Genomic DNA, 13,936 nt, shown 5'->3' on the forward strand with positions numbered 1-13,936 from the left:
CAGGTAAGCAGCACCGTGTAGCATCTTTGAACCCCTGAGGCACTTGAGGGTTCACAGCTATTTTCTTGTTCTGCTATCCTAGGAACTCAGTGCCTGGGATCAAGGCATAAATGTTTTGAAACTAGAGCATGAAGTTTTAAAATAAAAAACTCCCAGGGAAGTGCGTTTTTTCATAAACCACATAATTTTTAAACAGTTTTATTGAGGTGTAATTATTGCATAATAAAGTGCACTGCTGAAAAGTATACAGTTTGCTCAGTTGTAATTTGTGTAAACAGCTAGCCCACCACTGAGACTAAGCCATTAGTCACCCACAAAGCATCCCCAGGCCCCCCTTGTCATCTCTCCTTACCTCCTACCCCCAAGCAGCCACTGATTACCTTTCTGTCTCTATAGGTTAGTTTGCATTTTCTAGAATTTTATATATATGGAATTATGGTGTGGACTCTTAATCTTTAGAATTGTATTGAGGGAAATCACATAACATAAGGTTAACCTTTTAAAGTACACAATTCAGAGGCATTTTGTATACTCGTAATGTCGTGCAACCACCAGCTCTATCTGATTTCAGAACATTTTCATTACCAAAAGGAAACCTGTCCCCACTAGCAGTCACGCCCTTTTTCCCCTCCTCCAGCCACTGGCAACCACTAATGTCCTTTCTCTCTCTACAGATTTCATCTTCTGGACATTTCAGATAAATCACAATATGTAGTATATGGTCTTTGTGACTGTCTTCTCTCACTCTACATAATCTCTTTTGGTTTCATTCGCACTGCAGCATGGATCAGTGCTTCGTTCCTTTTGTGGCTGTGTAATATTCTGTTGTATGGCTGGGCCACATTCTCTTTATCCATTTGCTGATGGATATTTGGGTTGTTTCTACCTTCTAGCAATTGTGAATAGTCCTGCTGTAAACCTTGATATACAGGATTTGAGTCACTTTTTTCAGTTCTTTTGGGTCTGTACCTAGGAGTGGAATTGCTGGGTCTGTATGTACTCCTTTTGTCACACTTTTTTCCCTTAGCACAACGAATCTGAGTTGGTTCTGTGTTGTTGTGAGTATTAGAGGTTGGTTCCTTCTTATTGCTGAGTCGTGTTCCACTATGTGGTCAGTTTGTTTATCTGAGCACCAGTTGATGGACATTCAGATTGTTTCCAGTTTGGGACTCTTCAAAGTAATACTGCCATGGGTGTCTGAAGTTTCTGATTCATTTCTCTTGAGTAACTCCTAAGAGTGGAATTGGTTTAATGTTAAAGAAACTGCCAAAGTGTTTTTCAAAGCGCATAAGCTAAGCTACCTTATTTCATATAGTTTTTCTGAAGAATAATGTGACTCTTTGAATCAAGAGATTTAGCAATATTTGTGTCCACATGAAAGAGTTGATCCCAAGGAAATGCTCAGAGATGCATGGAAGGATGTGTGTCCCAGCTCAGCACCTTTGGGTCAGCCACATACACCGGAGCTGGCGGGTTTGAATCCGGCCCTGGCCTGCCAAACAGCAATGACAGTTGCAATGAAAAATAGCTGAGTGTTGTGGCAGATGCCTGTGGTCCCAGTTAATTGGGAGGCTAAGGCAGGAGAATAACTTAGGCCCAGGAGTTTGAGGTTGCTGTGAGCTGTGACACCATGGCACTCGACCAGTGGTGACATAGTGACGCTCTGTCTAAAAAAACAAAACAAAACAAACAACAAAAAAAAAAGGATGTGTGTCCCAGGAGAATCCCTGAATGGTAACAAGAAGTTGGAAACCAAATGGCCAATAGTAGCAGAATAATCACATTATCTTGTGCTTCCTTTGTGTACTGTGGAATCCTAAGAAGCTATTAAAAGTCCACCCTAGTCAGCAAGTGTGCCAGCCACATACACCTAGGGTGACGGGTTTGAACCTGGCCTGAGTCTGCTAAGCAACAATGACAACTGCAACTGAAAAATAGCTGGGCGAAAAATAGCAAGGCGACAGCTTGCAAAAAAAAAAAAAAACCCATCCTGTTGGCCAAGCTCATTGGTTCATGCCTGTAATCCTAACACTTTGGGAGGCTGAGGTGGGAGGATAGCTTGAGACCAGGAGTTTAAGACCAGCCTGAGCAAGAACAAGACCCTGTGTCTACCAAAAATAGAAAAATTAGCCAGGCACAGTGGCATGTACCTGTATTCCCTGCTACTCAGGAGGCTGAGGAAGGAAGATCACTTGAGCCCAGGAGTTCAAGGTTGCTGCAAATTAAGCTACTGCCACGGCAGTCTAGCTGGGGAAATAGAGTGAGACTCTGTCTCAAAAAAAAAAAAAAAAAAATCCATGCTATCAAAAGTTTATCACATGACCCAGAGAATTGTTCACATGTACTAACATATCAAGAAAAGATTTAGGGGCTCAGCACCCACAGCTCAGTGGCTAGGGCACCAGCCACATAGACCAGAGCTGGTGGGTTCGAATCTAGCCCAGGTCTGCCAAACAACAATGACAACTACAACCAAAAAATAGCTAGACATTGTGGCAGACACCTGTAGTCCCAGCTACTTGGGAGGCTGAGGCAAGAAAATCGCTTAAACCCAAGAGTTTGAGGTTGCTGTGAGCTGTGATGCCACAGCACTCTGCCCAGGGCGACAGCCTGAGACTCTCAAAAAAAAAAAAGGAAAAGATTTAGAATTTACAACTAAATGTACAGTACAACCTAAATTTTATTAGACTATATATAGCTTTTATCTAGTCAATCAGAAGAAAATATACTGCAGTTACTTAGTAATTTAGGGAAAAGTGTTAAGGGGTTTTTTGTTAGTGGTAGAGGGGGAGGTTCTTTGCTTTTTGTAGCCCAGGCTAGAGTATAGTAGCATGATCATAGCTCACTGTAGCCTTGAACTGGACTCAAGCAATTCTCCTACCTCAGCCTCTTGAGACACAAGGATTGCAAGTGTGCACCACCATGCCTGGCTTGGAGAAAAGGTTTAAAGATTAAATATTTCACCTCCCCCAACCTTCTTGTATATTGCCACTGCCTACCCCATGTGAACTATTACAGCAGGCTCCTGAGTTACAGTATTTTTTCATCCTCACCTTTCCTCTGCCTTACTAACACTTCTGCAGGACTCCTCTTTTCTACACCTGAATCATCTCAGCTTCTGGTGCCCCTGGCCTCTCACATTCACGGTGCCTACTCATGCTTTCATTTTAGGGCTGAGGTCATCAAACCTTTTCTATAAAGGGCTGGGTGGTCTTATATTAGGCTTTACAGGCTGTAATATTATGCAGTCTTTGATAAGACTTCCAGTCTGCTGTTGTAGCAAAAGCAACCACAGACAAGATCTAAATGAATGGGTAAGACTGCCTTCCAATAAAACCTTATTTATAAAAACAGGCCATGGGCTTATCACACCCTCTTCCCTCTTTTTGCCTGCCTGGTAAATGGACGCCTCTGACATCCTTCAGAATCCCTCTTAGATGTTGCTGCCCCTGTCCTGGCCTTCACGGATAATGGCTCCAGGTGTTTGCCATTTAACTTGACATGCTCTCACATTTGTTTGCTCAGTAGCCTCTCCTACTGGGCTTTGAACCATGGTTTCACTTACCTTTATGCTCTCCACCATCCTTGGTTGTCTCCCATGTTGCATTTGTGCCTCTTGCTCTAAGACACCAGCCAGGTGTCCCCAGCTTCAGGTGCATTTTCTTTTCCCTGCATCCTTCAGAAGCAAATGCATTTTTTAAAAAATAAACCTTTCTGTTGGAATAATTTGAAATTTATAGAAAAATCATAAGGCTAGTACAGAGGGCCCCTACACCCCTCATTTAACTTCCCCAAATATGAATATCTTACATTGTCAGGGCACATTTGGTCACAACAAAGAAATTGATATCAGCTTTAGCTGGGTATGGTGGTGCATGCCTGTAATGCCAGCACTTTGGGAGTCCAAGCCAGGAGGACCACTTGAGACCAAGAATTAGAGACTAGCCCAGGCAACATAGCAAGATATCATCACTACAAAACATAAAAAGATAGTTGTGTCCTCTAGTCCCAGTTACTTGAGAGGCTGAGGCAGGAAGATCACTTAAGCCCAGGAATTCACCAGCCTGGACAACCCTGTCTCTAAAAAAATTAGTTAAATAATTTTAGAATTTAGAAAAAGGAAATTGACATAGGTACACTGCTATTAGCCAACATTAATATTAATTGGTATAAATTATTGAATATTATTGCTAACAATGTACATTATTTCCATGTAATGAATTCTTCCATTCACGTCCCCTCGCTGGTCAAGGATCACTTTCAGAGTGTACCATTGCACTGAGTCTCTTTTGGTCCAGGATACCTCCTGGGTCTTGCTACTCATGACCTTGGCAGTCTTGGGAGAACTGGCCACTTGCCCTGTAGGATTCCCCCACCTGGGGTCTGACCGATGCTCTTCTCCCCAGCAGACTAGAGTTGTAGCTTCCAGAAGCAAATGTGCTCTGAGCTGTTCTCTCCAGGGCCTTCTTGGTGGTTCTCTCTGAGTTCATCCTCCTCAGTTGAGTTTTGGGGATCACGGGGTTTTGAGGATCCAGATTTTTGAGACAGGTTCAGTCTTGTCCATCCTTATACACCTTTTGCTGCCCCCGGTGTGTTGCCAAGGCCTGTGAGGCTAAGCTTTCATCTGCTTGGGGAGCTGCCAGATGAAGTTTTGTCAGAGACTATAGGCCAGAAGGATGTGGGCTGAGAAAGGCTCAGCAGAGAGAGATGGCTGTGCCTGTTGGACTTCAGGGTGGAGAGGTTGCCCTTTGGTGGGCCTGAGACAGAGCAGAGTCAGTGGGGAGGCTGGTCTTTTTTTCTTTTTTCTTTTTTTTTTTTTTTTGAGACAGAGTCTCAAGCTCTCACCCTGGGTAGAGTGCCGTGGTTCCATAGCTCACAGCAACTTTCAACTCTTGGGCTTAAGTGATTCTCTTGCCTCAGCCTCCCAAGTAGCTGGGGCTATGGGCACCACCAGGGAGGCTGATCTTGAGGAGTATCTGGCAATACCACCCATGAGAGCCACAATCTTTGGGTCAGACGTCACACTTAAGGACAGACAGAAAGGCTGGGCACAACAGCTTGCTCCTATAATCTCTTTGGGATGCCAAAGTAGGAAGATCACTTGAGGCCAGGAGTTTGAGACCAGCCTGGGCAACATAGCAAGACACTGTCTCTACAGGTACAAAAAAAAAAAAACTTAGCTTGACATAGTGGTACACATGTGTAGTTCCAGCAACTCAGGAGGTAGAGGCAGGACAATCAGTTGAGCTTAGGAGGCATAGGCTGCAGTGAGATATGACCACAACACTGGACTCTAGCCTGGGTGACAGAAAAAGACCCTGTCTCTTAAAAAATATAGAAACCAAAAAGAGGGAGGCACCTGTGGCTCAGTGCGTCGAGCGTCGACCCCATATACCAAGAGTGATGGGTTCAAACCTGGCCCCAGCCAAACTGCAGCAACAACAACAAAAAAAGAGAGAGATGCCTTAACTAGTCACCTCTGTCTAACAGAAGAGCCCAGTCAGGCACAGGGGACTCCAGCCTCACCCAGCACCCTCCCTCCTTGCTACTCTGACTGTGCCTGATTCTGACCTCCCTTCCAGCTCCAGAAAACACATACCCCAAGCCCGGGAGGCATGCTGAAGCCAGGCTGCCGGCAGGATGAGTGTGAAAGAGGCGGGCAGCTCTGGCTGCTGGGAGCAGGCCTACCACCTGCATATCTACCCACAGCTGTCCACTACCGAGAGCCAGTCCTCGTGCCGTGTGACTGCAACCAAAGACAGCACCACCTCGGATGTCATCAAGGATGCCATTGCCAGCCTGCGGCTGGATGGCACCAAGTGCTATGTGCTGGTGGAAGTCAAAGAGTCGGGCGGCGAGGAGTGGGTGCTGGATGCCAACGACTCACCAGTGCACCGAGTGCTGCTGTGGCCCCGGCGGGCACAGGACGAGCACCCACAGGAAGATGGCTACTACTTCCTACTTCAGGAGCGCAATGCAGATGGCACCATCAAGTATGTGCACATGCAGCTGGTGGCCCAGGCCACAGCCACCCGGCGGCTGATGGAGCGTGGCCTCCTGCCACGGCAGCAGGCAGACTTTGATGACCTGTGCAACCTCCCTGAGCTGACTGAGGACAACCTCCTGAAGAACCTGAAGCACCGCTTCCTGCAGCAGAAGATCTACACGTATGCAGGAAGCATCTTGGTTGCCATTAACCCCTTCAAGTTCCTCCCCATTTACAATCCCAAGTACGTGAAAATGTATGAAAACCAACAGCTGGGCAAGTTGGAGCCACACGTCTTTGCACTGGCTGACGTGGCCTACTATGCCATGCTGCGGAAGCGCGTGAACCAGTGCATTGTGATCTCGGGTGAGAGTGGCTCTGGCAAGACCCAGAGTACCAACTTTCTCATCCACTGCCTCACTGCCCTTAGCCAGAAAGGCTATGCTAGCGGCGTGGAGAGGACCATCCTGGGTGCTGGCCCGGTGCTGGAGGTGAGTGGGGGAGCCACTTCTTTGGTGGGAGGAAGCCTTTGTTTTTAAAATACAGGTTTTATAATTGTTGTCATCACATAGGGCCAGGGCAACAGGTCAGGAGATGACTACCCTTGGAAAGAGTTAGTTACTCAATGTTCGCAAGAGTAATATCACTCTTGGCCACAGGGGGAAGCACAAAGATTGGTCAGGAGGCTGGGCAGTAGCCTTTATTGTGGCTTTCATGCAAAGGAATTGGTGAGGCAGGGGGAAGCAGGTATAGGATTGGCTTGGTTGAAACATTTCAGCGGCATATGGTGCATATAGGCTGCCTGTAGTTGTCAAGTGACTGGACTCACAGTGATGAGAGGAGAGGGGTAGTGGCCTGGAGTGTGAGAGCCCAACTGAGGAGGTGGCCAAAGTGTGAGCTTTGAATTGGTTGGTTTGCATATGGAAGGTGAGTCCTGGACTATCTTTAGGAATTGGCTAATCCCATCCCTCTGAGGCAAGCCAGTCCCCAGAAAGCAGAGCATCAGGATGCAGAAAATGAAAAGGCATGATTAATACCCCTTTGGTGCCTAAAGGGTCCTGGAAAGAAAAGGCTGGTATCCTGAAACCAATGATTCAAGAAATGCTTCACAGCAAGGCAAATGGCAGGCACAGGGGGGTGGAGGAGGACAGCAGGTGTTGCCACAGAGCAGGGGGTGCTGGTTGGTGGCACTGTAGAAGTAACAAAAGAGGGACTCCCCCGCCTCCGACACTCCCTGCCCACTCACCAGTATCCCTATGGGTGAGCCTTTGGCTGCAGAGTGGCAGAAGCAACCACACAACATCCCTCCTCTCTCTGGGAGTTTTTGGGCAACACACCCCCCTGTGTCTCCAGACGTAATGCAGCCATTATCACCTGCTGAGGGCCAGGTAGCTTATGGTCTCAGATGTCTGCACCTCTGGGTTTGGGGTCTGTTGGTTTTTTAAAATGGTCTTTATATTTTAGAGCAGTTTTAGGTTTGTGAGCAGATAGTTCCCCTATGCCCCTCCCACCTCACAGCTTCCTCTACTATACATATATATATATATGCATATATCTTGCACTAGAGTGGTATGTTTGTTATGATTGATTCATGTCCTTACTGATACGTTGTTCTTCACTAATTCCAGAGTTTACTTTAGGGTTCACTCTTAGTGTTGTACATTCTATGAGTTTGGAGAGACATATAATGACATGTCCCCCCCATTATAGCATCACATGGGGCAGTGTCACTGCCCTAAAAATCCTCTTGTGTTCCATTCATATATCCTTCCCTCCCTGCTAACCTTAGGCAATCAATGATCTTTTCACTGTCTCCATTGTTTGCCTTTTTTCAGAATGTCCTTCCCATACAGTAGAAGCTCCATAGTTGACTGCCTCCTTAAGTTGACCTAATTTTCATAGACCAGATAGGCACCACATGTACAGTAGGCCTAGTTCTTATGGTGACCACCTCTGTATATTGACCAGTTTGTTATGGTCCCTTGGGTGGTCAACTTACAATCCTTTGAGTGGTCAACTTCACAGAGGTTGTACTATAATTGAAATCATACAGTATGTAACCTTTTTTTTAAGAGATGGGGTCTGGCTCTGTCACCCAATCTGGAGTGCAGTGGTTCCAACATAGTTCACTGAACCTTGAACTTCTGGGCTCAAGCAATCATCCTGCGTATCTAGGACTGTAGGCACACACCACCATGCCAGGCTAATTTTTTCATTTTTTTGTAAAGACCTAATCTCGCTCTTTTGCTCAGGCTGGCAAAAATTCCTGGCCACAAGCAGTCCTTTACCCTTGGCCTCCCAAGCCCTGGGATTATAGGCATGACATCCACACCCAGCCAGGAGGTAGGCTTTTCAGATTGGCTTCTTCCACTTTGCAATGTGCATTTAAGGTTCTTTCCTGTCTATTCATAGCTCAAGAGGTCATTTCTTATTGCTGAATAATAGCCCATTAAATAGATGTATCACAGTTTCTCCATCTGTAGGATCCTGAAACACCTCCCCCTCAGTGGTAGGAGGGAATTGGGTTTGGGGAGTCCCCATACCTTCCCTGGAGCATTGACCTCTGGCCTTTTGCTGGTTCCCCCCAGATTCTCTGAAATCATATCTAGGCAGGCCTGAGGAATACATTTCAGTTCCTCTTACTTTCTGAGATCATCAGCAAGACATTAACAGGGGTCATAATACTGCCTTGGGCTAACAGATGTAGTCTGTTTTTGTTTTCTCCTATAAAATAGAAAGATTCATTGTCATTTTTTTTTTTTGCATAAACTTTTTAGAAAGCACTGAGCAATTTGGCCACAGAATATACATTTTCCTTTTTAATATGGTTCACCCTACATGTGTTGTTACCTGACCTGTCCAGACCATCCACTCATTCCACAAATACTGTGCACACATTTGTTGCATGTCAGGTGCTAATAAAGGTACAAGGCTCTGTGGTGGCCAGAATCAATTCAGATGAGCCATAGATGTTCTGAGCCGAGGCTGGACTCAACCTGGCTCATGGGATCCGAGGCCACTCTGATCATCCCAGTTCCAAGACTCAGCCAAAGTGGCATTACTGTCTCCCTAGCAGATGACCAGGGGTCACAGTGGAGCTATAGGCCAAAGCTTCCATATCCAGGTTAAAGCAGTGACATTAGAAATACAGTATGCAAATGAGGATGGACCCCTCCCCCGACATTTACTGGATCAAAAGCATTTTGCTAAATGAGTCTTCCCAGAACCAGACAGGCAGGTGAACACCTCAAGCCTCAAAGAAGTACACACCTGACTCCGAGATCACAACATGACACACCAGAAGGCAGAATGCCACCTGGAGTCTCAGTTCAGGCTCCACATTCTCCCGAACTCTGTACCATCTCCGTGGCCCCAACCCCTTGGACCTCCAGGGCAGAGATGAATTTCCTATGGCTCTTACAACAATGTTCCACAGGCTCAGAGGCCTCAAACGACAATAATTGATTCTCTCAAAGTTCTAGAAGCCAGAAATAGGCCACACTCCCTTCAAAGACTCAGGGAGAAGGTCCTTCCTGGTCTCTTCCAGCTGCTCTTGTGGCTCCAGGCATTCCTTGGCTTGTGGCTGCACCATTCCCATGTCTGTTGTCACAGGTACTTTTCCTGTGTCTTTACCTGATTTTCTTATAATAAGGACTCCATTCTTTTTTTTTTTTTTGAGACAGAGCTTCAAGCTGTCACCCTGGGTAGAATGCCACAGCATCACAGCATCACAGCTCACAGCAACCTCCAACTCCTGGGCTTAAGTGATTCTCTTGCCTCAGCCTCCCAAGTAGCTGGGACTACAACCACCCACTACAGCGCCCAGCTATTTTTTGGTTAGAGTTCTCATTGTTGTTTTGCCAGGCCCAGGCTGGATTTGAACCCACCAGCTCTGGTGTATGTGGCTGGCGCCTTAGCCACTTGAGCTACAGGCGCTGAGCCACCTGCTCATTTTTTTAGGGTCCATCCTCCTTCAATTATGAGTTTATCCTAACTAATTACATCTCCAAGACTCTGTTTCCACACAAGGTAACATTCACAGGTTGCAGGGTTGAGGATGTGGACATAGCTTTCTGGCAGGGGAGGGGACACAGGTCACCCCACAGCTGTCCCCATGGAGTACCAGTTGGTGCCATTTGGTGTCTTGGCCACTGAAGTTCACCCCAAATCAGCAGACACTCCTGGGGCCCTGTGATTTCTCCCCTCATGTCTGGCAAAGTTTACTCCAGCCTCCATGCCAGCATACTCTCCTAGATGTCATCAACAACAATTAGTCACCCTGTGAGTCAGATGCCTGATTTCACCAGGCTGCTTCCTTGGGGCCTTAGAAGCAGGAGGCAGTGAGGCCGGTTTTCTCCAGCAGTTCCAAGCCACTCTAGGGTGGTGCCCACGCCACATTCCAAATGGGCCTTGAGCCAAATCCATGTCGGCAATAAACATGCTTCCCGAGGTGACTATTTGCAAAGGAGTAAGGTTGTCTCAGCTAGATCTGGGTTTCTCAGCCTCAGTGCTGCTGAACTTTGTGGCTGGATCATTCTCTGGGCTGGGGGCTGGCCTGTGATCAGAGGGTGTTGAGCAGTATTCCTGGCCTCCACCCAGGAATGCCAGTAGCACCCTATACACACAGATACAAGTGTGACAACCAAAAATGTCCCCCGCCATTACCAGTGTCCCCTGGGAACAGAATCACTGCTGGGTGAGAACCGCTGCCTTTCAGTCCTTTCATAGGAGACAATCCCTTTTCATTTCAGGTGCTGAGTGTTTAGAAATTATCTGTTAAGTTCCAACCATTCTGCAAACCCAAGGGCTGTTTTCTAATAACAAAGATAGTTATCTTTCAGGCCCACTGGCGTTTTTTTGTTTGTTTTGTTTTTTTGATATAGTGTATCTGTTTGTCACCCTTGGTAGAGTGCTATGGCGTTACAGTTCACAGCAACCTCAAACTCTTGTACTCAAAGGATTCTCTTATCTCAGCCTCCTAAGTAGCTAGGACTTGCAGGCCACAATGCCCTGGTCTCGAACCTGTGAGCTCAGGCAGTCCACTGCCTTGTCCTCCCAGAGTGTTAGAATTACAGGCATGAGCTACTGTGCCCGGATGGCTTCATGGTTTTCATCCATCATTTCTCTGAGTCATCATAGCAGATCTGCCCATTTTAAAGATGAGGAAACTGAGCCCCGGGGGAACATGTGTATGTGCAGGTTTCCTAAGGTGGCTGTAACAAAGTATCATGAACTGGGTGGATAAAACAAGCAGGAATTTATTTTTTCACAATTCTAAGAGCTAGAAATCTGAAATCCAGGTGTCATCAGGACTGATCCTTCTAGAGGCTTTAAGGGAGAAGCTATCTCAGGCCTGTCTTGGCTTATGATGGCTTCAGTGGTTGTTGCTATTCTCTGGCTTAGTGGCCACATCACTCCAGTCCTCCACTCCATTGTCATCTGACCTCCTCTCTTGTGTGTGCTTCTCCCTTTGAGGATGCTTGTCATTGGACTTGAAGTTCACCCTAAATCCAGAATGATCTCATCTTGAGATTCTTGCCTTAATTACACCTGCAAAGATGCTGTTTAGAAATGAGGTCGAGGCTTGGCGCCTGTAGCACAGTGGTTATGGCGCCAGCCACATACACCAAGGGTGGTGGGTTCAAACCCAGCCCAAACCACTAAACAACAATGACAACTGGAACAAAAAAAGTCGTTGGGCGTTGTGGCAGACACCTGTAGTCCCAGCTACTCATGAGGCTGAGGCAAGAGAATCGCTTAAGCCCAAGAGTTTGAGGTTGCTGTGAGCTGTGACACCAGAGCACTCTACCAAGGGCGATACAGTGAGACTCTGTCTCAAAAAAAAAAAGAAAGAAAGAAAGGAAAAAAAAGAAATGAGGTCGAATTCACAGGTTCCCAGGGTTGGCACTTGCTTATCTCTTGGGGAGGGCCACAAGTGAACCTATTGCAAGTGGATTCCCCAGGCCACATCACAGCCACCGCCAGACCGGGTTTTGAACCTGGCCTGAGCCCAGCTTCTCTGCATTTTGGTGAAAGATCTCTCTCATCCAGCCTGGGACCATAGAAGACCAGTGATTGGTGCAACTTGCTGTGTTAATTGGGACTTTTTCTTAGCTCCCTGAAAGGAGAAGTTGAGTTGTTCTGAGGTTTGGGTGTTACCAGGCATCCCTCCACCCCCCATCCTAGTTGCAGCCTCTCTGTGCAAGTGTTGACCAGAAAACAGGAAGGAAGCACTTCGGAAAGCAGGTTACAATCAGCTGATCTGCCCACCCTGTAGTTAACTGTTGCTATCACCTCCCCCAAGCAGTGGGCCCCGGGTGGTGGCGCTGGGAGTATTTGCAGTATTTGTTGTCTCTGACCAGAAAACCACCAAAGGTACAGCAAGTAGATTTACCAGGGTAGGGAGGTGGCTTGGGATCCACTGCCCACCGTGGGGGCTCTAAACAGAACAACCTGGAGCATCAGCCATGGAAGGTGCTTCAAAGCACACCCAGAACATGCTCCTCTCCCTTCTCTCACAGCCTCAGAGACTTACAGGGACTCACTATGTTGCCCTCCTACAAGCAGGTTGAGATTGGGGGCCAAAAGCTGGGGTTCTCTTTGTCCTGAACTACACATAGCCAAGGGCTACGGCATCTGTCAGCGTGCCTGGAGCTTTAATTCTGAAAGCAGAAATGAAATGAGGATGCTTACTCAGGCTTTTTCCCATCGGGCCCTAGTGGCCTGGCACATACCAGGATACGGTGACAAGGTGCTGGGTGCACAAAGACACCCCTGAGGGGAGCCAAGCTCACCTGAAGTAGCACCTATTACCAGGGACAGTTCAATGAAGGACCAATGAGGGGTGATAGAGCTCGCCGCTGCCCTGGACCTGCCTCTGTGGCCCCCTGGATGAACTTGTCTGTAGGGGTCCCACAAACCTAGGATCACATGACCCCAGACTCACCCAGCCCCTCCCACACCAGCCTGGCTGCCGGCTCTGTTGTTACCACCCACAATAAGCACCGGGCCAGGCCCAAACAGGCAGATCACCTAGACCAGGGTGCATTCAATCCACATTGACCTCTGCCTTCAAAGACATCTGCCAAGGCCATATTCTCCTGCCTGCCCCAGTCTGTCCAGCAAGGCATAGATGGGCCAACCTCTTCCTGGTATCAGGGACATCATCTCATATATGTCACCACTGCATCCTGACTTGGGGAGACCGACCACCCCCACCTGACATGCAAGGAAACTGAGGCACACAGACAAAGCCATTCAGCCAGGTTTGCAGAGATAGAAGGTTCTGGCCACATATACGCAGGCTGATGGGTTCAAACCTAGCTTGGGCCAGCTAAACAACAATGACAACTACAAAAAAAAAAAGAAAAACTAGCCAGGTGTTGTGGCAGGTGCTGTAGTCCCAGCTACTTGGGAGGCTGAGGCAAGAGACTCACTTAAGCCAGTAGTTCTCAACCTGTGGGTCGCGACAGACAGGAACTGTATTAAAGGGATGTGGCATTAGGAAGGTTGAGAACCTCTGGCTTAAGCCCAAAAGTTTGCGGTTGCTGTGAGCTGTGACACTACGGCACTCTACTGAGGGCGACATAATGAAACTCTGTCTCAAAAAAAAAAGAAGAAGAAGAAGAATGTTCTGGAACCAAGTGTGGGCCACCTCCCATGTCTGTCTCTGTGGTTGGGGTTTTCATTTAAGAGCTTTATTGAGATACAGTTTACCTAAAGTGCATGATTCAGTGGGATTTATTATAGGGTTAAGCAGCCCATAACCTCTGTCTAGTTCCAAAACATTTCATCCTTCCCAATAGGAAACCCATTAACAGTCACTCCCATTCTCCGGGCCCTGGCAGCCCCTAATCTGCTTTCTGTCTCTGTGGATTTGCCTGTTCTGGATGTTTCATATCAATGGAATCATATACGGCCTTTGGTGTCTGACCTCTTTGACTCAGCCTT

General features: G+C 47.2%; 1 protein-coding gene across 14 annotated transcripts in view; it reads left to right on the forward strand.

The window, feature by feature from the left end:
* MYO9B (myosin IXB) overlaps positions 1–13,936 on the forward strand; it is a 116,695-nt gene that overhangs the window by 15,389 nt on the left and 87,370 nt on the right. For 13 of the 14 annotated variants that reach the window (XM_023517144.1, XM_023517133.1, XM_023517136.1 and 10 more), the window contains exon 2: positions 5,583–6,477. In XM_023517144.1, the coding sequence (XP_023372912.1) occupies positions 5,641–6,477 (837 nt within the window). In that variant the 5' untranslated portion in view covers positions 5,583–5,640. Of the gene's footprint in view, positions 1–5,582; positions 6,478–13,936 lie in introns of those variants that run through there. The other variant, XM_023517146.1, reaches the window with a different exon arrangement.

This window comes from Otolemur garnettii, unplaced genomic scaffold, assembly GCF_000181295.1.
Source record: "Otolemur garnettii isolate 467f Iridium unplaced genomic scaffold, OtoGar3 scaffold00105, whole genome shotgun sequence".
NCBI lineage: Eukaryota > Metazoa > Chordata > Mammalia > Primates > Galagidae > Otolemur > Otolemur garnettii.